At 38.9% G+C, this 25,665-nt stretch overlaps 2 protein-coding genes across 5 annotated transcripts in view; one reads left to right on the top strand and one right to left on the bottom strand.

The window, feature by feature from the left end:
• The window catches only part of SPATA45 (spermatogenesis associated 45), a 62,665-nt gene that overhangs the window by 20,728 nt on the left and 16,272 nt on the right, over nucleotides 1-25,665 (top strand). For all 4 annotated transcript variants that reach the window (XM_081121806.1, XM_081121802.1, XM_081121804.1 and 1 more), the window contains exons 2-3: nucleotides 4,754-4,801; nucleotides 6,127-6,284. In XM_081121806.1, coding sequence (XP_080977932.1) covers nucleotides 6,263-6,284 — 22 coding nt within the window. In that variant the 5' untranslated portion in view covers nucleotides 4,754-4,801; nucleotides 6,127-6,262. The remainder of the gene's footprint in view (nucleotides 1-4,753; nucleotides 4,802-6,126; nucleotides 6,285-25,665) is intronic.
• On the bottom strand, nucleotides 1,725-25,313 carry FLVCR1 (FLVCR choline and heme transporter 1). Its single transcript, XM_081121774.1, has 10 exons — nucleotides 24,597-25,313; nucleotides 20,058-20,202; nucleotides 14,188-14,328; nucleotides 9,496-9,563; nucleotides 8,705-8,808; nucleotides 7,080-7,190; nucleotides 6,237-6,342; nucleotides 5,907-6,018; nucleotides 4,703-4,770; nucleotides 1,725-4,542 (listed from the first exon to the last, which is right to left on the bottom strand). Exons 1-10 carry the CDS (start codon nucleotides 25,221-25,223, stop codon nucleotides 4,468-4,470), a joined length of 1,557 nt encoding a protein of 518 aa, XP_080977900.1. The 5' UTR covers nucleotides 25,224-25,313; the 3' UTR covers nucleotides 1,725-4,467.

Raw genomic sequence — 25,665 nt, forward strand, 5'->3', positions numbered from 1 at the left:
TTCGGTGCACTCAGCCAACTGAGCTACTCAAGCTGGGCTGCTGTTACTTTTATTTCAGCCTCACTTTTATTGTGAAACTTTATGAAATTTAGTCTGTCAATTTCAGGGGGTTTGAGGCCATTTCCGTGCCTGAGGAGTCAGATGTTTCCCTGAGAAAGAGAGGGGCGCAAGCAGCATTTATCAACCAAAACCTAGAGGCTCCAACCAGAAATCGAGTCTCTAGTGGTTTCTGACAGTTTGTGCTCTCTGTAATCACCATTTCGTCACGGGCTTAAAATAATGGAGATAAAGGGAAAGTGCAAATGAATCCTGTAACAAGATTAGCCAGAGGTCTAGTTCCTCGTTCGTCTCGGTGGAAAACGCAGCTCAGGTGCCCTACCTGAGTCTTTTTCTCCCCTCTCCTGAACCCCATTCTCCTCCTCCCTCAAGGCTTTAGGGCGGCCAGGCCCCATCTCCTTCCTCCCATTTAAACCTGCTCACAGGACGGTACAGACTTCAGAGAAGGTATCTCCTCTTGGCCGTCAGTGTGCTTTGAAACTGATCTATCATTAGGGGCCGGAAGGCATTTTATCTGCTGTGAAAGGTCTTAAAGGCATTTTCCAGGCCCGGGATCCTGTTCAGGCCCCTGGAGTCACCTCCGGGCAGGGTGTCTGCAGGAATGACGGCTTCGACTTGCGGAGGGGGGGGGCAGCACCGTGGCAGCAGGCGTCTTGGTCTGGGAAGCTGAGGCTGGGCAGGTGGGTTACAGGAAAATGAACTGGCCGCAGGAATGTGACCTTATATATTTGCCAGCTGTGAAAAGTGAGAATTTTATTTATTTATTTTTTTCTGGATGGAAGAAGTTTTTCCCACTGAAAATCTAAATGTAATTTTAGCGATTCTCGGAGATCTGAGAAAGGTCTCAGACTTTGAAGTTCCTGTTTAACATAGGTAACTGGTAACAGATAAAATGTTATGTGTTATTTTACATTTCAGTTTGATGACTTTGCTTCAACATTAATTTATTTGTAAAACGACATAAAGCTGGAAGCCTCACCTCGAAAATTCACACTAATTATAATGAAAATGGCAGGATTAGAGGGTGGTAGCATTTTTTTATGGCTTCCAGGCTGCATGGGACGTAGCATCTTCATTTGCTGCCACCAAGTCTCTCCTTTTGGGCCTCCTTACTAACCTACCCAGTTCTGCCTGTAGAAGTAAGAACATTTACCATACTCCATTTTTCAATGACAAATCATACCCCACTTTCCAATTTTATTATGTTAAACACATTGCTGACCGGTCAGGCGTATATACATGTTTCTGTGTCCTAACATTGTGTCTGCATTTATATTCATTTAAGTAATTTTAAACACCTTGCTGATCAAAGTAGCCGGCCACTCGGGCGAGTTCTGGCTTGAAATAGTCCGTCAGCAAGGTGTTTAGTCAGCAAGGCCTTGAGGAAAAATGATACATGCTGTGGGACATAAGGTACCATACAGGCACATGCTACCAGGAGAAAACGACCGAGGAGTGTGAAGCTTGGGTGTCGTGTCCCATAATGCTCCCTGGGGGCAGCCCATCTGCCCGGGAGGGGACAGGCACCAAAGTTAGGAGAAGAGCAAGCCCCTCGCTGCTGTGCTGACTTAGCTCCCTCCTCCGCCCATGCTGAAATCTTATCATCACTTTCCACTCCCCACGTGCACCTAAGGATCAGAACTTAAAAAAAAAAAGGCCATGCAAAGTTAACATTAAAAAAATAAATTTATTTCAAGTCTGAAATACTGAAGGACAAGCATATAGATAAATATTACAAACAGCAAAAATTAGAACATGAAAAATGACTTAAGATGGATGGGGATTCTCCCAGCAATACTCTGAATTTACACATAAATAGAGTTTTAAAGACATTTCCCCACGTTCACAAAAGGCAAAAGCTGTGTTTGCAACCCTTATAGATGTGACAGCTACGAAAAGCCTCCGATTTCTTTCTAAAATCATTTGATTAAAATGTACACAAGTGTTGGTCACCCAACTCCATTTCCCAAAGATATGACATAGAATTATATGATATTCTTGTTTGACATGATACAGACAACTTTAACTCAAAATACAGAAAAATTATCAATTCATTTTGTATTTTATCATATATTTCATTCATTAATTGACAAGGAAAAACAGATGTGACATGTATAGCTTTTCAGAAATAAAGTATTACAATTTCTTTCTGTAATTTGTTCAAAATCTCAGGAACTCAACGAGTACATGATTATTTCAAACAACACTGACAGTTTAAAATAAAAACAACCATTTAGAGGAGGGACCTTAAAATATACTTTGGGGCATAAAACCAGTGCTATAAATAGCTAAGGAAGGTGCGGAGTCAGCATATTCTGCCCTCACTCTCACCAACTGAATGAAAAGGCTGAAGATAGATTTTAAATCCCTGCTTCCACAAAGTAACAACCACAGCCGCTTATCCAGTCACCCAGGGAATGTCTCAGCTATACTTTATCCAAGTTCCTGTGGTACAATGATTTGGTCTTCCCCGTGACAAATGGCATTTAAAATTTTAAAAAGATTTCTGAGATCAAATTGAACACATTCATTATATGGATGAAGGGAATGCTGCCCAGAAGGTCACAGGGACAGCTAGAAACAGATCTAGGACATGGCCAGGACATGGACTTGGAGTTCCTGGTTCCCAGTGAAATTCTGGTGACACAGCCTCCAGGGTAAGAGCCTATGTAACTGACTTTTGGTTGATTACAGAGGATATTATTTCAGTATAAAGTGATGCATATACAATGCCCGCTAATTCACTTAGAGGGCATGAAGGGTACATCTGACTGGCTTTTTTGTTTCTTTTATGGACATAATATAAATATCATGGCTGTTTAGATGTCATTACTCTGAAGAGGATGTTCTCTTATCAGTTTATAGAGTCAGAACGTGAACATTTAAATTCTCACTGTAAACAAAACGCAGAGGTAGGCACTGTGGAAAGACATTTGGTCCTATTCTGCTTGCCCTGAGCGCGTGGAAGAGCGGACTGTTTCCACAGTGAAGACACCATCCACTCCCTCAACAAACTGAGGGGGCGTGAACCTGGGCACAGCATTTCGCAAAGGACAATGGTCATAAAAAATGACACAGGAGGAACAGAATAGACAGCATTTTTTTTTAAATCCTCAACTGAGGACACGCCCCCCCCCCCCTTTATTTTGTTGAGGGGAAACGTTGATGGGAGAGAGAAACATTGATCAGTTGCCCCCAGCATGTGCCTGGACCGGGGACCAAACCCACAACCTGGGCATGTGCCCTGACTGGGAATTGCACCCGCCACCCTTTGGCGCACAGAACAATGCTCCAACCAACTGAGCCTCACTGGCCAGGGCTAGAGAGCATTTTAAGAGGTCTCCACTAAAGCAGAACACCCAGTCTGAGCACAGATTTCCTTATCTTAGGAATCTTCAAGTTAGAAGTATGAGATGTGATACAACAATCACAGAAAAGCCAGTAACACATATTTTCTTACTAGAAAGTTACATATTGAAAAAAAAAAAAAAAAAAAGAGCAAGTAAAAAAGCCAAGGCATACAAAACTACTCTCTTTCAAACTGGAGTGAAAAAATATAGTGTTACCATTTTTACTATGATAAATAAGAAGGCAGAGTGGAGAAGTCAAGATAATGAGCCTGGGTCTGGCTTCTGAGCTTAACTAGAACATAAGACCAAAGTCATGAGTTCAATCTGTACCCTGACTGGTTTTATGGCCAGTGACAGTACCTGTTACAAAGCACTTTATAACAAGAATATAAGAACTGGGAAGATCATAGCAGTTGGCTGGAGTCTCATCCCAGCACTGTCCTTTGGTGGAATGGAAGTGTCACGTTGCTACACTGTACTCACACCGGAGGGGCTCCCACAGCTGGAAAGGGAGCCAATAGGAATACATTGTACACGTGGTCCTACTGGGTATCCCGGAGGGGCTCCCACAGCTGGAAAGGGAGCCAATAGGAATACATTGTACACGTGGTCCTACTGGGTATCCCGGAGGGGCTCCCACAGCTGGAAAGGGAGCCAATAGGAATACATTGTACACGTGGTCCTACTGGGTATTTTACATATAAATTGCATGTCCTCTCATGTGACTTAATGGGATTAGACTTCCACGAGATCATTTTAGAAAACCATCTAAGCTTCCATTTTCCACAAAAAAGAAAAATATTTACTTTTGAAAAATAGATACAAAGAAGCTTACTTTCAGATCGACAATATACAACTAAAAATGGGGCACTCAGATAATGGTAGTGTTAAAATGATGTAAGGAAAAGTACTTTAAGCAAAATATTGCTTAAATGAACAATTAAGTAAAACAGTGATTGCATTTAGGAGTCATACAGTAATTTTCAAGTGTCATTCCTCACAACCTCAGAACCAAGCCTTACAGCTCAACTATCACAGGATATTAACTTTTCCTTTCACCTCAAATTGCTGATTCTGACTGCTTGGACATCATAACAGTTTTTGATTCTTGACCTGTCGGGCTATCGACTGGTACCTGTAGAAAGAATCAGAAGAAAATTGATAGCATCTGGCATATGCCATTAATGCAGATCAACAGCTGGCTCAGGAATAAAAAAAGAGCTGAGGAATAGATAGGTTTCACACTCTGTACACACATTTCTCAATAATATAATCATAAAATGCTTATCACTTACAGCTTTAATGTCGCCATTTGTAATTCCTATATTTATATTGTGTCTTCTCAGATCAGACTTGATTAACGCTGAAACAGAAGCACCAAGAGTTACCACAGAGTACGTATGACTATACTTTTCTCCAGGCAGTAGAAAGCCTTTTTTGATATTGTTGAATTTACCAACTATAGTGCCATCATATTCAATAGCAGCCTTGTAGTTTGAAAAAGTACAGTGGAAACTCGCTTCTCGAACTTAACTTGTTCTCAAAGGTGGTTCAAAAACCAAATCATTTTTCCCCATTGGAAATAATGTAAATTGACTTAATCTTTAAACATAATGAATGAATGATAGTGACCTTAGGAGGTTGTGTATTTCCAAAATAAATGTTTACCACTGGTAAGGTTTCACGGTGGGGTTTCAAAAAGAATGATCAGGTTTTGAGTAAACATAAAAAGAAGCCTTGATTGCATCTTTCTGATAGATCTGTCTCTCATGTTGGTAAAGGGCTACAGAAAGAAATGAACACGGGAAATAACAGTAGAAGCCAATAGGGGCCAGAGAGCACCACTGGACATGTCTCGCTTCTAAATCCAATTTCACACTATATGTCTGGACAAACCATGGACCCAAGTTCTTTAATGTGCTCTTTCTCTGGAGATGGGGCATGATCCACTTTCCTGGTCATGTCTATTCTGATTATACCTAAGAAGTATAAGAAATGGCTAACCGTGCCAACTGCTATTTCCATAGCCCATTTGACTTCTTACCACCACCACCACTTTATAGTAATAGCTAACATGATGAAGCTTGTCCTAGGTGCCAGATACCTCCACTAATCCTCAGAGCAACCCTCGAAGGCAGGCTTTTGTTTACCCTATTACATAAATGAGGAAAGGAGGATCTGAAAGGTCAAGTGGCCTGTCTAAAGTCACACAGCGAGCAAGTAACAGAATCAGAACTCAAGGCCGAGTGTACCCCCTCCAGCTCTTTACCGACTCTTTTTACAACAGTTTTATTTTCTATGCAGAGTAATTGTATTGAATTTGAAACCTGAAAGATAAATTAACAGATTCACATCACTGGAAGAAAACAAATAATATCCTGCTTTTTATCTCATTTTTGTCTCGAGTTCTGCCAAGCCATTCAGAATCAATGTACATGAAAATTAAACATAAAGACAATCTGACGTAAGTACTTCTGCCAGAAAAATGCTCAGATTTACCTGTGAAAATGATGCCTACAAACATCCAAATGCAGAGGAAAAGGTTTCCTGCCCTCGGACCATAGTCTGATGTGAGCTTTCCTTGAGCCAGAGTGAACAAAATTCCAAATATCTAAAGTAAAATAAGAATCATTTTTATCAAGTTCACTTTTAAAAAATAAGTATAATGTTTTCCCCAGACCTTTTCTTAACTCTTTTATTCATTTGATTTGGTTTCTAGAAATACTCATTGAAAGATGGAATTTTTAAAACAAAAACTACGGTCAAACTCATCCACTAGAACAGTCGATAAACCAACCATCTCCGGTTGAAGGGAAGTCAGAGGCTTACCTGTGCAGCGGCATTAAGAAGACCCGATGAAGTGCCTTCAGATTCAGGGTAGGTGATTTCAACAGCGAATTCAAAGCCCAGGGGGAGGTAACCAGTCATGAAGAAACTAGGAAAATAAACCCAGAATTACAGAGTCCCTAGGACAGTATCACATGCCGAGGCAGTCATTCTACTTCTCAGGCCCATTCTAATGATCAATAAGGGAATGTCTTGAAGTTGGTATGTGAGAGGAAGGCACTATTATTGTTCATCAGTTGGGCCAAGGTCACAAGAACTGAGAAGCAAAACAGTTTCTAATTTTTTTTCTGAGAAAAATTTACCTCTAGTTTTCTAAGTCGGTTGTTTTTCTAATTAAAGATACCTAGACTAAGTAAGGCTTATCCATTTTTCACCTACATATACCAAAACAAAACAAAAAAATTTAAAACTATTTTTTATATTCCTAAAGAATTACACATTTATATACACAGGACTGAATCTTCTAAAGTTTAAAATGTTAAAGAACCCTTGGATGAACTTTAAAAATTAAAAACTACAGTAGCCCTGGCTAGTGTGGCTCAGTTGGCTGAGCGTCATCCTGTGCACCGAAAGGTCACCAGTTCAATTCCCATCAGGGCACATACCCAGGCTGCGGGTTTGATCCCAGGTCGGGTGCCTGTGTGGGGCAGCCAATTGATGTTTCTCACATCAATGGTTTTTTTTTTCTCTCTCTCTCTCTCCCTGTCCCTTCCTCTCTCTCTAAAATCAATAAAAACGTATTTTAATAAAATTAAAACCACAGTAATAACATTTCAGAATTACAACAGCATGCTGTCATTCCTCTTCACCACATCTGACGCTTACCCAAGCACCCCTCCAGTAACAAACACGATGATAATGTATCCACTGTCCAGCGTGAAAGTAAATGTAACCATTCCAAAAAAGGACAAAATGTAAACTATCAGAGTAGTCTGTCTAAAACAAAAACAAAAAAATTGTTAGTATTATGTCCCAAGCACACAGTCAGGTAGCTGTTGCTCTGTCCACACAGTAATAAATAACTTTGGTTTTCAATATTAGGTTTCCCTTATCTATGGAAAATATTTCCACCAAAGCATGGACTTCAAAGCTTAAATTTCAACAGCAGCAGACAACAAAACCCACACAATATCTAATGTTCATACAGGAAGGAATATTTGTATGGATAAATCATTTTTATGTCTACAAATGGGATGATGCCCTATCTGTATTTCAAGACTTGGACTGAATTCCGCCTCTTCCAAAGCGCTTTTCCTAACCATTGCAGCTTATAACATTGTTTCTTTCCTTATTATTTTACTATCCACATAATTGGTACTAGATGTCTACTGGACTTAAGACATCTATTTTAGTCTGTATTATTACTATTTAATCTTTTTATGTCAATGCCTTGTTTTCCCCATTTAGGCTACAAGTGTCTTAAGGCCAGGGACCATATATTGCTTGCCAAAATTCCTAGCTAAGGGGTGGTTAACCTGAGAAGATTGCCAGGGCAACAGAGAACACATTTCTATGCCTATCAAGTTTTCTAATTATATAATGGACCAAAAACTATTAATAAATTTAATCCTTTACATATGTTCCTCTCATTTATAAATTTAGTGGGTTTCACTCTAGCTACTATTTCATAATAATGAAGCCAAAGCAAGTGGTATCTTAACCTATGGGAGATCTTGGAGAATTCAAGATCAGAGGTAATTTGAAAGGGTTCAGATTATGGTATAAACATATCTTGGGCCTTGAGGTGCATAGGGCATGGTTCCATATTTTATTCATTCCACTTATTCACCTCACTTTCCTGCATTCATTCATACATCCCTCCTGAGCAAATGGCAAGTTTCTGCCTGTTAAAAAATGTAACTTTTTAAAGGCCTAGTGCAAAAGATGCTGCGTCTGAAACCCCTTTCTCAGCCTCCCAGCTAGTTTTACTCACTTTTTCCTTTGTATTAGCACTTTGCTGATTCCATATAGATGTACAATTAATATAGTGTTTTCATATTACATATTATAGTTAAGTGGTCCTATAATGGGGGCACTTCAGTCAAAACTTTTTATCCAAAAAAAAAAAATCCTTATGCTCAATAATAATTTTTTGACAGGAAAAAACAACTTTTTGTTGTTAAGCTCACAACAGGAGAAAAGAGGAGAATGAAAATTCTGTCAGAAGTTAAATGTTTCTCAGAAAGGACTTTTTTTTTTTAGAAGATTAGTGGGATGTATGAGTATTATTAGAGAGGAACAGATTCATAATGTATCCAAGTTCTTAAACTTTAAATAAATATGACAATATGAAGACTACAGGAACACTGAGAAGCAAAGGAAACCTAAGAGCGCCTAGACTCCAAGCCTTGTAGCAATAACACTTTACTTCTTTAAAACAAAAAGCAAAGTTTTCTTTAAAACCAAAATACCTTAGGTTGTACACCGTACATTTATTTCCCTTCACTTACTTGTACGTTTTGGTATAATCCAGCCATAAGCCACAGAGAATGGAGCCCACCATTCCAGCCACTACCAGCGTTAGCCCAATCCTTCCAGCATTCACCTCTTCTCCCTGAGAAGAATGTTCAGAAGAGGTTACTCGGACACTTCTAATTCAAAGAGACCCTTCAGAGTCCCACCGTCCGGGTCAATGGGAATAATCAGATTAATTCCATACATCATATAATAGGAAGATGTGGTATGTGCTTTAGGATGGGGGTGGGGGGAGGTCAAGCACATATAAAGGACATTCTATTTTCAAACCAGAAAATAACCCTAAAATCTGGAGAAATCAAAAGGGAATTCCTTGACCCTCCATAACTAGAAGTGCAATGAGTTTGTTAGAATTCTTAAGTCAGTCACCGATGTTTGAAAAGGAGGTTAATCTGACAGCTTTTCATACAACTGCTTTCTCCTTTCAAAAGCAAAGAGAGGTCAGGGCTTGATCTTTACTTCATATTTATGCTCGTTTCCCTCAAAGTTTTTTTGTCTTTTTCCATATAACCAGTCACACTATTTCTTTAAAAAAGAATAATAATTTTAAAAACAAAGGTATTGTCAAAGCAGTAATAACTTCTGCCTTCCAGTTTGTGTGTTTTATAAATTGGATTAAATGTGTTCTCAATTCAAACAAATATATATAAATCTTTCACAGCAACAAGGTCGCAGACCTTTAATCTTATGATCATGCTAACAGCAGTTCTACTGCCAAAGGAAGGCTCTTAGCCAGGCATGCAACACAGTACAAACAGAAGCTTACCTCAAAATATGTCAGTATCATTTGATTTAATAATGTTGAGACTGAATAAAATGCTCCAGTCATGATACCTACAATAATAAGCAGAAAACTATAAATATGTCATTTACCAGTTCATAAAGTGCTATGGAGTTCTCTGTGACAACTGTGAAAATACAATGTATTTCTCAGCCGACAGAGAAAACTAAGAACTCTCGCCATTACTTTTCAGGATGTGGGTTGATCAATTAACAACTAACTTACTAGAGATTGTGATAGGAAAATTATGTCATTACACCATTTATCACTGAGATTCTGATATACTGACCGTGAACCATAACCCCACACGACACTGTATATGGCAATGAAGCCACGGATCGCTTACTGAGCACCTCCCATGTACTTGAGCTAATGACTGTTAAAGCATAAGGCAGAATCCCTGCTTCAGAGATCTCACCTCTGCACCAAGACTGACAAGGCAATTAGTAAGACAATATTAATTAAAGAATACTTAAAAAGAAGAAAATACAGCTGGTCATCAGGAAGCACATAACTAGGTTTGAATCCTGCTGTTTCCTTGCACATAATGTGTGGCTTTAGGTAAGTCTCTTAACCTAGTCAAAACCTAAGTTTATTATTTCTCTCTTTCTTTTTATTACTAAGTATTTCAAGCATGCAAAATAGTACAGAGAATAATTTAACAAACACTCCATGCTCTTCGCCCAGCTTTGTCAAGCATTAACATTCTGTCATCTTTGCTTCACATTAATTTTTTAGACCTTTGCTAATCTTATACTTCTCTCCTATTCTTTCTCAGAGGTAACTCTGATCCCGATCTTGGGATTTATTATTTAGATGTTATAATTATTTTAGATATTTATGTGTATCTATAAACTACAATTAGAATTATAGTGCGTATATTTAAACTTTATATAAATAATGTATTATTTGTATCCATCACAGCTTGCTCTTATCTCTCAGTATTACGGTTTTGAGATTTATCTGTGCTGATACTTTTAGTTCTAGTTAATTAGTTTTCTCTGCTGTGTACTAGTCCAGAGTGTAAATATACTTCAATTTATTTACCTCTTGTCCTGTCAACAGATACTTAAGGCTTTTTCCAGTTTTTCACTATCTAAAACAATAGTGCAGTGAATATTCTGTTTGTTGTTATGTATAAGGATTTCTCTAAGTCTATATTTAGGAATAGGACTACTTTCTGGATAGAGCCAAACTGCTCTTTGCAATGGTGAAATGGTTGCATCAATTTATACTACCAGCAGAACTCCTTTATTCCACATTCTTGACAAACTTGTTTTCACTAAATTTAAAAAAAATTTATTTTTTTGCCAATTCGAATGTGTGTGATATTGTACCTTACTCTGGTTTTGATTGGCATTTCCTTGGTTACTAGTAAGGCTGAGCATCATATATAAGCAGTACACACATACACAAACACATAAATGCCTTCAGTTTTCTTGGATGGTTTGCTCTTTTCTTATTGATCAGTAGGAGTTATTTTTAGGTTCTGATTTTTACCCTTTGTCTTTAACTTACTGCAATTCATTTTTGTGTATGGTATGATGTAGAGACCTAATTTTACTGTGCTTTTCCTGCATGGGTAATCAATGATCGCAGGGCAATTTACTATAGTTTCTCTTCTGCCAAACACCTCATTTTTATATCTGCATACTGTTCTTGATCAGTAGGAGTTATTTTTAGGTTGTAGGTACTAAGCTTTTGTTAGTTATATGCATTATATGGTTAGAGCTATTGACAAATATTCCAGTATTTCTCTTTCCAGGCACTTAGTGGCATGGCCATATGACTTTAAATGTGAGCAAAAGTAACCTTTCCCAGTTTCTGCTTTAGTAATCATGGAAGCACATGACTTTATTAGTTTATCGTAGCATGCCCTTGCTGTACAACTTCTCTTATTACCTGTTGATAAATATCTTACACTGTTTACTTTTCAGATGTTTATTATCTCCCCATTGGGTTATAATTTCAGGACAGAAATCATATATCAAGCTTCTTTCTAGCTCACACAGCATCTATGGCACTATTGCTGATATCTGATAATTATTGATGGAGTAAATGAATAAATAAAATGAACAATATTTTTGGAACAATAATATTGATGGAGTAAATGAATAAATAAAATGAACAATAAGTGAGATAACTGTTAAGCTAGCTCTTGTAGAACTGCTTGAGGAAGAAAAGGAGCACATTTCAGGTACAAGAAATAATGGCACAAAGTTACAGCGACTAGAATTAATAGTAAATATGTATGTGGAGGCATATTTATGTGTGTGAGTGTGTCTGTGACAGGAGGTTGGTTATAAATTTGGTTGAAAGAGAATTTTGTATTGAGAAACAGAGATGAAAGGACATAGGAAAGAAGCAACCATACATGACTGGCTAAAGTCATGAGTTTCCTCTAATAGTTAATAGTGAACCACTCTACTTCCTAGTTAGGAGTTTTAGATTCAAGCTAATCAGTGGAGGTAACCAGCAAAATGGAGAAAAGGAACTATGGCATGCTGAAGTATTTAATGATGAGATGCCACAACCCCTGGGATTGGCTTTAAAATAGTCCAGGAAAAAGGAAAGGAAATAGATAAAGTAACAATGATGAAATGTGGTAACTGTTGAAGCCAAGTGATGCTAGGTACATAAGAATTCATTAGATTTAATAAAAAAAAAAAGGGGAGCACCTAGAAGGCCCAGCTCAGGTGACTGGGGAGGTTGAGCCACTGGACCTTACAGGACACCTACTACACAGAGCCACCCTACAAATTCCAGGAGGCATAGCAGTTCTACCTAATACACAGAAACAAACACCTGAAAGCAGCCAAAATGTGGAGGTAAAGAAACATGTCACAAAGGAAAGAACAGAAATCTCTAGAAAAGGAACTAAATGAAACAGAACCAAGCAAGCTAAGAGATACAGAGTTCAGAATGTTGGTTATAAGGATGCTCAAGCATATTAGTAAAAGTATTACAAAAACAACTGAGACCATCGATGACATAATAAAGTACCAATTTGAAATGAAGGCTACACGAACTGAAATGAAGAATAATTTACAGGGAATCAACAGTAGACTAGAGGACACTGAGAATCAAATCAGCAGTTTGGAACATGAAGAAACAAAAAGCACCCAACCTTTTTGAGCAAAAAGAAAAAAGAATCCAGAAATATGAAGATAGATTAAGGAGCCTCTGGGACAACTTCAAGCAGTCCAACATTTGTATTATTGGGGTGCCAGAAGGGGAAGAAAGAGAGCAAGAAATTGAAAACCTATTTGAAAAAATAATTACAGAAAACTTCCCCTGCCTGGGAAAAGAAATAGACTTACAAGTACAGGAAACACAGAGGGTCCCAAACAAGAAGAACCCAGAGAGGCCCACAGCAAGACACAACGTAATTAAAATGCCAAAGGTTAAAGACAAAGAGAGAATCTTAAAAGCAGCAAGAGAAAAGCAGTTAGTTACCTACAAGGGAGCACCCATACAACTGTCAGCTGATTTCTCAACAGAAACTTTGCAGGCCAGAAGGGAGTGGCAAGAAATATTCAAAGTGATGAAAAACAAGGAACTACAACCAAGATTACTCTACCCAGCAAAGCTATCATTTAGAACTGAAGGTCAGATAAACAGCTTCACAGATAAGAAAAAGCTATAGAAGTTCATCACCACCAGACCAGCACTACAGGAAATGTTGAAGGGTCTTCTTTAAGAAGAACCTAATGAACAAAAGAATCTGACAAACTAAATAGATCCAGAGACATTGACGCATGCAACAGATGATCATATTTCAGAGGAAAGAGGGAAGGGGGGTGGAGGGTGGGAAGAGATTAACCAAAGAAGTTATATGCATATATGCATAACCCATGGACACAATCAATAACAGGGTAAAGGCCTAGGGAGTGGGTGGGAGCGAGGTGCAGGGGGTCAATTGGGGGGGGGGGGAAATGGGACACCTGTAATACTTTTAACAATAAAGATAAATTTAAAAAAAAAAGGAATTAATCCTGGTAAAAGGGTAACAGTTTAGGTCAGGGCATAATTTGTTACAACCTGTAAAACAATTATATACTAGGGCGTGCACTCCCCCAATAATGTAAAGAAAACAGCAGTGAGTGACTTCTAAAGGCAAGTAAGACAGATTACAGGTGGTGTTGGTGGTTAATACAAACCATGTTAATATAAGAAACAAAGAATAAAGTACAGTCAAAGCCACAGAGTTAAGGTGAGAATTTTCAGCCATCCTGAAAGATCTGGAAGGGGGAGAATTTTTTTAAGTTAGAACTGGTCAAGGTGACCTCCTTAATGTCTAGTTTTGATCAAGTAGTCAGGACAGACACTGGTGTGCACAGGGTCAAACAAAACCATTGTTGATAACACTTCCCGCATGTTTACAGCAGTCCTAAATATAGTTCAGAAAGCACCTAAAGTACCATGGTACTCATAGAAGAGGGCAGCGCTTCTCTACTTGAGGTCTATTAGTTTATTTTAAAAGCATGTAAGGAAATCCATCGTGAAGTTTTCGCTTTTAGTTCAAAATTTAAGTTTATGACTATGCTATCATTATTTTTATAGAGTTAACAACACCACCTCATTAATTAAAGCTCAAACCACTAGATTAAATGAAAAGAATCTACAATGCTCAAAGGTTTATATAGACATCAATGAAGACAAAAGAAAATTACTTACCATAAGTGATCAGTAGAAGGACAAAAGGCATGTTTTTAAACAGGTTACTTATTGATTTCTTATAGGAGTACTCTGCAGGGGGACTGTCTTGAATTGCTGCTTGAGCCCGACTTGGTGGATAGTGAGGTTTTTCTTTGAATGCTGGAAATGTACATGAAAAGGTAATTAAATAAATGGATCTTCCTTAGTGAGCAGACTAAATTCAACTTAAGTTTAAAGAGCAATGCAAGTCCAATAGTGAGACTTTTCATTTTCACTAATTTCTAAGTAATGACTAGTTTGGCACTGAAAATGACTAAAACTCAGAGATCTGGTTCATTCAAAACTGCAAAACCATTAACAATATGTCATAACCTTGCCCACTGATTATTCCATTTTTAGTTAAGCAAGATTAGTCTTTATGAAGCATTCAACAATTCTATTTCTAAATTTAGTTCCATTTGTAATTAGAGGTAACATCAGATAAGAGCAAGCCAATATATTATTGAGCTTAAATTTAGAGGATTGTCTTGAGTTAGTAACTATTTCTTCTGAAATCTGGCATAAATGTTATCTATCCAATCACACCTCTAGAACTGAAAAGGTCCGGGGGGATTCATGGGAGCAGAGCTGGGTCCTTCTTGCTGACTCACTCTGGCTGCAAATGGACAATCTAGGGGTAGAGTTGAGAGACATAAATGTGTGATGGTTTCTGATTCTATAAGTCCTAGCACAGCCCATTTCTATGGAGTTAGAGATGGATTTCACAGGCTTCTCAGCCAGCCATTTAGAGACTGCCCTTTTGCTGGGCAGGGAAGGATCTACTAATTTCCTGCAACAGATGGCTAGGGAGAGATTTCTGTAAGGTTTGGCTAGCCAGAGTCAAGACTACTTAATAGAAGAACTGAACTGTTAAAATTTGGTACATCAGAAATTAAAACCTAGTCTTAGTACTGACTCAAAAATTTAAACTAAAATAAAGTGGAAAATACTGTATCTCACTGAATCTAAGATGGTCTGATGCTGGCACTCAATGATCTTGCCAGGTATCAACAGAAGAGTTTCACATAATCATGTCTCAACTGCCACCAATGTTACATGCCATCAAAAAAAATTTTTTTTTACTGTGAAAAGAACACAACACGAAATCTACTCTCGTAACAAACTTTAAGTTCACAATATGATATTGTTAATTATAGGCATAATGTTGTAAAGCAGATCTTTAGAACTTATTAATCTTCGATGCCAGTGATTACTGAAAGCATTTCAATCTCAGAGATTTCATGATAAAATGTACACTTTAGAATCAATGAGATAGGGTAAATGGATTCAGAAGAAAGCAGTATTTTCTAAAAGATAAGAACTTCTTTCTCTCTTTTCTTAATAGTGGCTATTTCTTCCAAAAAGGAAGGCCTGCCTTATAGTTCAAAAGTGGGTTAGATCTGATGGACCTGGCTGTCAAATCATAATCATGCAGACATTTAAAAATAATACAGATTTTAAGAGACTATCCAAGACTCAATGAATCAGAACCTCCAGAACAGAACCTGAGAATCTGTATTAAACACAAAACTCTCCAAATGCTATCAATACCCAGCCAGGTTTGAAAAATCACTGTGAAAGAAATGATCCTTAAAACTTCCATATAATGCTGCAATTCTTTAACTCTCCTGTTTGCTGCTAAAAATAAAAAAAGGAAAGTCCTTTACTCACCAACACATTGGTTAATTATGCTATAACTAAAACAGACTTCAGTTTTATAGGTCTCACAACTAACTCAAGAGGAGACATAACTCATAAACATTTACTTTTCAAGATCCTTATACTGGAGGCTGGCGGGCATAAAACATTATAGCTGCTGCAGTTCCTCCACTTCCCTCGCCCTATCTGCTCCTCGCGGTTGAGGATGTCTGTTGCCCTTTCCTGGAAGTGCCCTAGTTTCAGAATGTAAAATTGCTTACAAGGTAATCATGAGTATTTACTGAGTCTTCATTTTCTTAGGTTTTTATTTAATATGGTAAAACAGGTCTAAATGGCTCAGATCTGAACTCAAATGCAAAATAAAAGCAATTCTTAATCGTCTTAACTCCACTTGATTTATTTTCTGAACAGAAGCGTCATCTTTTCATTTTGGGCAGTCAACTGCCCTCTCGGACAAAATCAGGCCTGTATCTACCAGCTACAGGATATATAAAGTTGGGTTTAAGTCTATACAAAAGAAAAACGAACAAAAAGCCATTGGCCTGTTACCCTGTCTAAGCTGTGCTACATTTTCCAAGGATGGAATATGGCCTGTTCCTTTTCGTTTGAAACGGAAAAACAATTGCCCAGCTTGTGCGGCTCAGTGGTTGGGCGTCGACTGATGAACCAAGAGGTCCCAGTTCAATTTCCAGTCAGGGCACATGCTCAGGTTTCAGGCTCAACTCCCAGTGGGGGGCGTGCAGGAGGCAGCCGATCGATGTTTCTCTCTCTATATATCCCTCTCCCTTCCTCTCTCTAAAATCAATAAAATATATTAATTTTAAAAAAAGAAACTGAAAAACAATTGCCTTCTTACCCTCTTCTCTTTTCCCCACCAAAAACTTGTGCCAATAAAATAATTAACTATTAAAGCAGCTATTCTCCACCCCTGGCAATAGGCACATGAAGAAGCCCAGGGTTTGGGGCACCACATTCAAACGTTTCCTCCTATGATGAAGCAGCAGATCTGTTGTGTTCAGGACTTCTACTTTTTGAAATGAGATAATAACATTTTTGATTTCATCATCTGCCCTGTGTCATTCAAGCTGACATTACACACATTAACTTAACAGGCCTGAATCCTGGCCCTGCCTCTGGAGAAGTCAGTTCCTGTCTTTGACTATAGCTTTCTCATTCCAAAAATGGAAATAACAAGCTATTATGAGGATTATCATATGATACAAGTAAAAGAATTTTATAATTATTGAGTGCTACACAAAATACACTGTAGCACAGTGTATTCCTCTTTTTGAGGAATTTTTTTTCCCCCCTGCGGAATATTTATTGTTAAAAATTAGAGACTAAATTTATCTCAGGAGCTTGAAATTCTTACAGACTAAGTAAAATGTATTTCTATGAAAAGTTTACAATAACAGCTTATATCTAAATATTCTGAATATAAGAATCAAAAGTATAATTATGCATACATGTATACACTCACATTTAAGTACCTTAGTATTAAATACTTTGATTACCATTACTTTTATCTGTCATCCACTCACTTTAGTGAATCAGGATGGTAAGGATTTTAACTGGCAACTTGAGTTAAGTAACAGTGTACTGCTAAGCTGTACGGCTTTCAAATACAACAGCATGACCACCTATACAAGAATTTGAATTGGAACAAAAAGTAAGATTAAGTAAAAATTAAAATAATATATTTTTATATATAACATTTTATATATGGAGTTAGATTGCCTAGGCTCCACTTTCATCTTCAGTATTTACTGCAACTATTGGTAAATTAAATTTACTTAAATTATGGGCCCCCATTTCCTTACCTATAAAATAGGAATGGCAATAATAGTGTCGCCCTCACAGGGCTGTGAGGATTAAACAAGATAAACTGTGCATATTAAACACTCAAATGTTAGAGACCGTAGGAGAGTTCTCCCAATGGGAATGGGGTACTAGTGTGAATTCAGTGGAAGGCGTGGGTTAATTTAGAAATGCCAGATGGATTACACTCAAGCTCCACGAGGGAGCGTAAAAGAGTTACATGGCATGAACGCTCAAGACTGTATATTAGAAAGACTGCTAAGTACCAATTTAGTATATGGCACATTGCTGAAGACTTCAGCAACCTAAATTATTTTATAAGATTTGGTTAGGCTTTCAAAGTATTTATGGGTAGAATTTAGAAGAAAGTAGGATTGTCTCTTAGTAACTTAGGACCTTTCAGTAAGTACCTTTTAAATAACCCAAATTTTCCTCAATAGCAAATATCTGGATAAATATTTAATTTATCCAAATTAAAATTTTAATTTAAATGTCATAATTTTCAGCCTAAGACATTCACAACACAACTGTAAGTTATCTTGCTTTTATACTATGCTTGGTATTATAAGATTGGTCACCAAGCAAAACTTGGCAATAAGCCCTTTTTTTCCTATTCCATTTCCAGTCCAGTTTTTTACATTCTCCCCCATCCCCACTTCTATTTCCACTGTCTGCTATAAGCCATGTGCACATAAATAAGTAATTATGTATATAAATAGTTCTCTTTTGATTTCTCAAATAACACAGGGTGATATGCCAGTGGTCACGCCTATTGCTGTTTGTGTTGCTTTAGGCCCTCCTCCTTTAACAGATAAAATCTTGTATTTGTAGCACCTCATATATGTACGTTTAAACACATGTGCATATATATCATTTCATATCTATAAATATTTTTATATACAACTTATTACTCTCACTTCTTCCAAAGAGACAATTGAAGACAATAAAAAAAGGAAAATCAGAATTTATGTGAAGATTCATGAGGAACTGAAGGAAAGAGAATTTTACATTTTAATAATCCCTATTGCTAATAGAAGGCCCATGAATGCAAAAGAGGCCTATGAACTATATTTCACCCAGCAAATCAAATATGGCTATCAGAAAAATATACTTAAGAGTTTGTTTCTAAAAATAGAGATTTCTTTTAAAACTTTGTTAAACTGCTAAAATAGTCCAGGGATAATGTTCTTTCTCAGTAGTCTGCACACAGCAAATATGCCACTTACTAATTGAAACACAAAAACCAACCATAAGTAGACTGGATATGACAGAATACTTTCTATGCTACCAAGAAAATATTTCAGTCATCTTAAGGGAAATTAAATAAGTGGGCTGAGCTTCCTATACCTGGATCCTGAAGTTCATCTATAAAGTCAGTCTCTATCAAAACACTTAGTGGTCTTCAGCATACCTTCCTTTGAAAACTGAGGATTTCATATTTGGAGATCATAAAACTTGAATTTTTCATTATTACAATAACCAAGGTAAAAATTAATATATAAATTAAAAACCCCAATTTAATTGTAAATTTTAATGATTAAAAGATGGCCTTTCAACTTTAAAGTTCCCTTCCTCCTCAAATTAATTTAAGATACACCGAGTGCCTAAAGGGCAGTATTACAGTTATATTAGCAGCTATATTACTTAAATAAACCTTGCCTATCCTTTTTCCTGAAATCAAAATTGTTTCCCATTAAAAATAAACTTTAAAAAGCAGACCTTCCCAAACCTTCTTCCAAACTGATGATGGCTGCTTGCAGCTGATTTTGACTGACTGCTTCAAGACACAGGCCCAGACGAGAGGACTCAGTGACGGAGGGTGGCAGCAGAGCTTTGCTGGCATGGCCTAACAAGTAGATAGTTGCCACAGTTTGAAATTCTGCTGAACAGCTTGCCACTACCCAGGATCATTCACTGGTCAACATTTTCAGATCCAGTCAATTGTTAAGTTGAGGATCCTCAGAAAGATTTATCATTAAAAGGAAGGTTGTAGCCTATCTGCATAATTTCAAAGCATTGACAAGAACTTGTTCCTGGCTAGGTTAGTGTAAGATGCAGAACATGTAGAGGAATATGCAAAGAGGAAGCAGGTAATATGATGGAAACCAATAGTTATCGGGGGAGAAAAGTTAGTAGGGAGATAAGTGAGATGAATTAGTCTTCAAACCCTTTACAATATTAAAATAGATGGACCATAACATAGCCCTAGAGCTGTAACATTCATTACCTGAGCAAGGCAGTGCTACAGCAAGAATGAAACAAGCAAATGGCATTTGAGATAGTAATAAAAATTTCCAGGATTGGTTACTTTTCCTTTTTTACATTTGTCATGCATTTATCTACTTAAACTCTAGAGAAAATAATTCACTTACCAATTACTGTTAAAATAAATAAAAGTGTGGCGACACCTGATGTTCCATAAAACATGGTCCTGATATTATAAGCCAAAAGATCTGTGTTATTCTGTGTGTTGGGCACTAAAACTGGTGGTAGCAAAAAGCCAACTGCAGTGCCAAGCTGTAAAATAAACAGTCCTGTTAACAGATATTATTAGAAGAGAAAAAAGTACATACTGCCAATTAATACAACACAAAGAGGACAGCTGGGGTACATAATGTGTTTTTGTAAACTCTAAAGCACCGTATTCTAATGTCTTTTTACAACTGTACTGTTAAAGAGAAACTGCTGACACAAGTCTTTCCTATCAATAAGCATTCACTGAGCTCCTGTAATCTAAATGCTGCTGCTATAAAGTTAGATGCTTATAATCAAAAAGAGAATAATAATATGCAAACTAGGACTGAGAAAAGACAACCTATAGGATGGGAAAAAATATTTGCAAATCATATATCTGACAAGGGTTTACTATCTAGAATAGAGAGAGAAATCTTGTAACTCAACAACAAAAAGACAAACATCCCAATTAAAAAATGGGCAAAGGGCCCTGGCCGGTTTGGCTCAGTGGTGAGAGCGTTGGCCCACCGACTGAAAGGTCTCGGGTTAGATTCTGACCAAGGGCACGTACCTTGGTTGCAGGCTCGATCCCGGCTCTGGTCAAGGCATGTAAGGGAGGCAACCAATCGATGTGTCTCTCTCACATCGATGTTTCTTTCTCTCTCTCTCCCCCTTCTACTCTCTCTGAAAAAAGCAATGGAAAAATATCCTCAGACAAGGATTAAAAAAAAAGGGAAAAGGACTTGAATAGACATTTCTCTTAAGATATACAAATGTCCAACAAACACATAAAAAAATGCTCAACATCATTAGTCATTAGGGAATTGCAAATCAAAACTATAATGAGATACTACTTCATACCCACTATAATAGAAAATAAATGGAAAAATAAGAAATGTTGGCAAGATGTGGAGAAATTGAAACTCTGTACACTGCTGGTGGGATTGTAAAATAACGTGGTCACTGTGGGAAAGTTTGGCAGTTCCTTAACAAGTGAAACACGGAATTACCGTGTGACCTAGCAATTCCATTCCTAACTATTTACCAAGGTTTTCAAACAAATATTGATTATAGTATAAGAATATTATGGCAGCCCTATTCACAATAGCCAAAAGGTGAAAACAACACAAATGTCCATCAGTGGATGAACGGTTAAACAAAATGTGGTATATCCATACAATGGGACATATGGAAGGCAACTGATCGATGTCTCTCTCCCTCCCCCCCCACTTCCTCTCTTTCTAAAATCAATTTTTTTAAATAAAAGAGCCAAAAGTGGTTCATTTTTAAAATCAATAAACATATCCTCAGGAGAATAAGGCAGAGATAACATTTACCAAATATTTCATTTGCTCCCTTACAAAAGCTGGATAGAGACAATTAAAGAGGTAATTACAAGAGAGTGTGGTAAGCATAGTACTATGATGGAGAGGTAGAGGGTGATAAGACTGGAAGGATCAAGTAATTTATGATCCAAACAAGAATACTATTCAGAGCGAAAGGGACTCCAGGGGTAATTACGCTGGAAGAGGTGTGCACTTGGACCACGCCGGCAAATACGGTCATTCAGAACGCACGGTGACCCCAGCTAAGAGAGTACTCCGGAGGAGCACCTTGTATAGACTTGGACTTCAGGCAAAGTTTCTGGAGAAGCAAAGGTCTGGCTAACTCCAATTTCTTAATCAAGTGAAGTACAAGTGTTCCAAGCCATGGGGACATCATGTACAAAGGAAAGAGAGAGCATGACCTTGTGAGAAACTGTAAGTAGAGCACAGTTTCCCTCAGAGCAGAGAAAGAGTATGCATGTGAGAATGGAGGTGTGGAGAGAGGTGAAGCTGAGGAACTGGCAGGTCAATCAGGAGGGTGATACATTGTCACAACAGACAGTGTGAATTTTTTTCCCCTAATTGTCAGAGTTCTCAGTCAGATTTGAAAACATTTAAAACAAGTCCTTGGTAACCTCCAAATTATTCTTGCTGTCCCTCTGGCCATGATCTTGGGACCAGAAGGGCATATAAAAAGTCACCTTAGACAGTTTAAATTTTATCCTAAGGACAATGGAAGCAACTGCAGGGGAGTACCCCAGACAGATCTGCTATTAAAAAAACAACAGTGGATGAATGTGAAGAAGAGAGGAAGACAGCAAGAGCTGCAGATGGAAAGGTCAGTTAGCAAGCCCTAGGCAAGAGCTGCAGGTGGCCAAAGTGAAGACAGTGGCGATAGTGGCAGTAGAAATGAAGACAAAATCAATTTGGTGGGGTTGTATGGGATATCCAAGTGGAAATATCCAGCTGGCCACTATCTATGAGTCTGAAACTTGTTCCTATATTCAACAAATTTTTATGGAGACTCTACAATGTGCCAGGCACTGTAATAAATGCTGGTGATACAGTTAGACTTCATGGGTACATTAAGACTTCTTGCCTATTTTCATGAAACTTACAATCTAATGGTGGGGATGGGAAGTGAATAATAAAGAACTATTAATATACAAACATGTAAGTATATAAACATATCAGGCAGTAATAAGTACTACGTGGAGAATTAAAGTATAATGATGTAATAAGAGAGTGACTGGGCAACTCTAAATGGGATTGTAAAAGATTTGCTACTGAGTAATATTTAAAATGCATTTAAACTGAGAGCTCAATCCAGTAAGGATGTAATAATGTCATTCTAAGCAGGAAGAACATCCCAGGCAAAGGGAATGTTTCTGCAAAGGTGCTTATGTAAAATGCAAGTTTAGTATTGTTGAAGGAACCAAATAAAACATGTTGGCAAGGTTTTGTAATTCAAAGTAGAGTTTAGATTTTAAGTACTATGGGAAATCATTGGCAAGTTCAAAGCAGGGCAATGACATGATCCAGTCTATGTTTTAAAAGGTTGTCTCAGGTTAGAGACGTGGCAGAACTAGCTGGGTAATTTAAAGCTAGGATTCAGGAGTCAGACCGACTTGAGTGTGAATGTCACCATTAATTAGCTGTGTGACTTTAAGAAAATAATTCCGTGCCTTCAAGTCTCAGTATTTGTATCTATAAAATGAGGACAGTAATAGTTCCTACCTTACATTATTAAATTAAATAACACCTGCATGTAAAGGATTTAACATGGTGCCAGGTTTTAGTGAGTGCCAAATAATGTTGAATATTATTGTAAATGATCACTCCATAATCTAGGCTGAAGTTACACGCTTGGGAGTAGTGAGTAAGTGCACAGCTACCGGAGCCAAGGAAGGACAAGCACAGTTAGGTAGATATAGGAATAAGGCCCAGAGACGTGCTGAGTGTTAGAGGGAAATCTGTCTATGAGAAAACATTTCCGTTTATTATCCATGAAATAGACAATCCATAGCTATGGAGTTGATAATATTTATCATGCTCAATGAAGTCTTAATCTTGAATATAATTTTGTAAATGTAAAATACTTTAACTAAACCATTCCTATCCAAACATGGAGAAGCAAACAACTAAAATATTATCAGAAATTATTTTGGGTACACAACAACTATAGTTCAAGCTACCTCTTCTGTACTTTTAGAGAAAAATAAATATAAAGCATGTAGAGTTTGTCTTTTTTATGGATTTTAAATAAATCTTATTGTGATCTTGAAACAAGTATTGGACTGGAAGAAAAAAGTCTTTTGTTACATAGCTACATGCAGCAATATATATACAGAGAGAGGTGAAGTTTTTGGTATACAGATTTTTAACTAGATTCTCCTCAAGCTTAATGAACACTCAATACAATTTACATAAAGTATCATAGGACTCCATGTGCAAAATTAAAATTACAATAAAAGAATCAATCTGCAATTTTAAAAAACCACACAAGGCATTCTACCTAGTAATGCTAATGGAATTAGGACCTATGGTATTAGAAAAGATTTAAGAAGCACCCCAGGCAATGTAAGCCACCCTTTTACAATGGATTCCAAGATCTGTGATTTGTCTTCATTTTCTTACTGGTAAAAATTGGTAATTGGACTCAGGAATGTTGTGAGGTCTTTACCACTAGAACGTTTATTTAGCTGTCACGTATAAGTGTTTGTTTTGTACCAGGCACTCTGCTGACTGCTACTCCATAAAATTAAACAGGGCCGTTCACCTTGACCACTCAAATGGGAACAAACTTCCCAGAATCCAACACCTCTTTTGCAAATACAATGAGTGGCAAAAATAATACCTACCCAAGTCTCACGCATTACTGACAATTTTCCATGATGTCAGGCACCTAGGGGCCGTTTCAGTTATGTTATAAGTAATTCTCAAAGCAAGATGACAAACCGGTCTCACTTTAAACTGGTTTTCAAACTTCTGTCCTTACAAAAAGACCAAAACCCCTCTTTAATCCAAGGCTGCTGCCTCTTACCTCCTTCATTTCTAGACAAGCCTCCCACGGCCTATGCTTTTATCTGGTCCTTCAAGGATCCGATTTTCATCTATCAGCCTAGGCCTTACCTGATTGCCTAGCACGGCTGTGGCACAGGCTGTGGACACCTCTGTGGGCCCAAACCACACGGAGGCGATGCGCGAGGGCAAGCCCAGGATGAAGACCTGGGCCACGGAGCACAGGGACTGGCCCAGCATGGTGACCCAGAACAGATGCTGCTGCACGCTGCCGCACTTGACCCAGGCGCCCAGGCAGTTGAGGCCCGAGCCCAGCAGGGCGGTGAGCCGCAGGCCTCTGGTGTCCAGCAGCCAGGTGGCCGGGAAGATGAGGGGCACGTAGGCCAGCATGTAGACCATGGACAGCCAGTCGATGTGCAGCGAGGAGACGCCGTAGAAGCCCTCGAAGACGTTGCTGATGATGCTGTACTGGATCCACTGGAAGGCGTTGACCAGCGAGTACAGGCTGAAGACCGAGAGCACCACAAAGCGCCGTGCAGAGAGCGCCGTCCGGGGCACCGGGGAGCTCTCGGCCCCTGGGGTCTCCTCCTCGGGGACCGTGGGCAGCAGCCGGACCTGGGTCTCCTCCTCCGGGGCCAACGGAGTCTGCGGCCCGCCCGGGGCTCCCGAGACGGCCGCGGGGCTGTCCCGAGGGACCCCATTCAGGGCTAGGCAGCCGTTCTGAGGCTCCGCGCTCATCTTCCCGGCTGGCGAGCCCCCCGGGAGGGATCCTTTCGCAGGCGGGTGCCCGGGCGCCCCCGCTACCCAGTCCTCGTCCTCCGGCCGCGCCAGGACCCTGGGCTCCCCGGCGCCGCCTCGCGCCCCCAGCCTCCGTCCCCGCCCCGCACCCCCGCCCCGCACCCGAGGCCCTCCCAGCTCCCCAACCCCACCCTCTCGGCCCACCGCTCCTGTGGCGCTTCTTCCGGCGGAGCGAGGCCGAGGCGAGCGCCGTCGGACTAAACACGCAGCCGGGATGCGCCGGCGAAGTCCATGCCCACGCGCCGGGGGAGGGGAAGTCTCGCAGCTCCAGTGCGCGTCGCCGCGCATTGAGGGCCCACCGGCCAATCAGCGGGCGCCTTCGCCCGGCGCGGGAGCCAATCGTGGAGCTCCTCTGAGGGGCGGGGCGGGAGCTGGTTCCCCA

The sequence above is a fragment of the Miniopterus schreibersii genome, assembly GCF_964146895.1.
Source record: "Miniopterus schreibersii genome assembly, chromosome: 19".
In the NCBI taxonomy this organism is placed as follows: Eukaryota; Metazoa; Chordata; class Mammalia; order Chiroptera; family Miniopteridae; genus Miniopterus; species Miniopterus schreibersii.

Coding starts and splice junctions, on each gene's coding strand:
- FLVCR1 (XM_081121774.1), bottom strand. CDS start 25,223: ATGAGCGCGGAGCCTCAGAACGGCTGCCTAGCCCTGAATGGGGTCCCT. Junction 20,203..24,596: donor CAGCCGTGCTAGGCAATCAG/GTAAGGCCTAGG, acceptor TTTATTTTACAG/CTTGGCACTGCAGTTGGCTT. Junction 9,564..14,187: donor CCTTCTACTGATCACTTATG/GTAAGTAATTTT, acceptor TTATTATTGTAG/GTATCATGACTGGAGCATTT.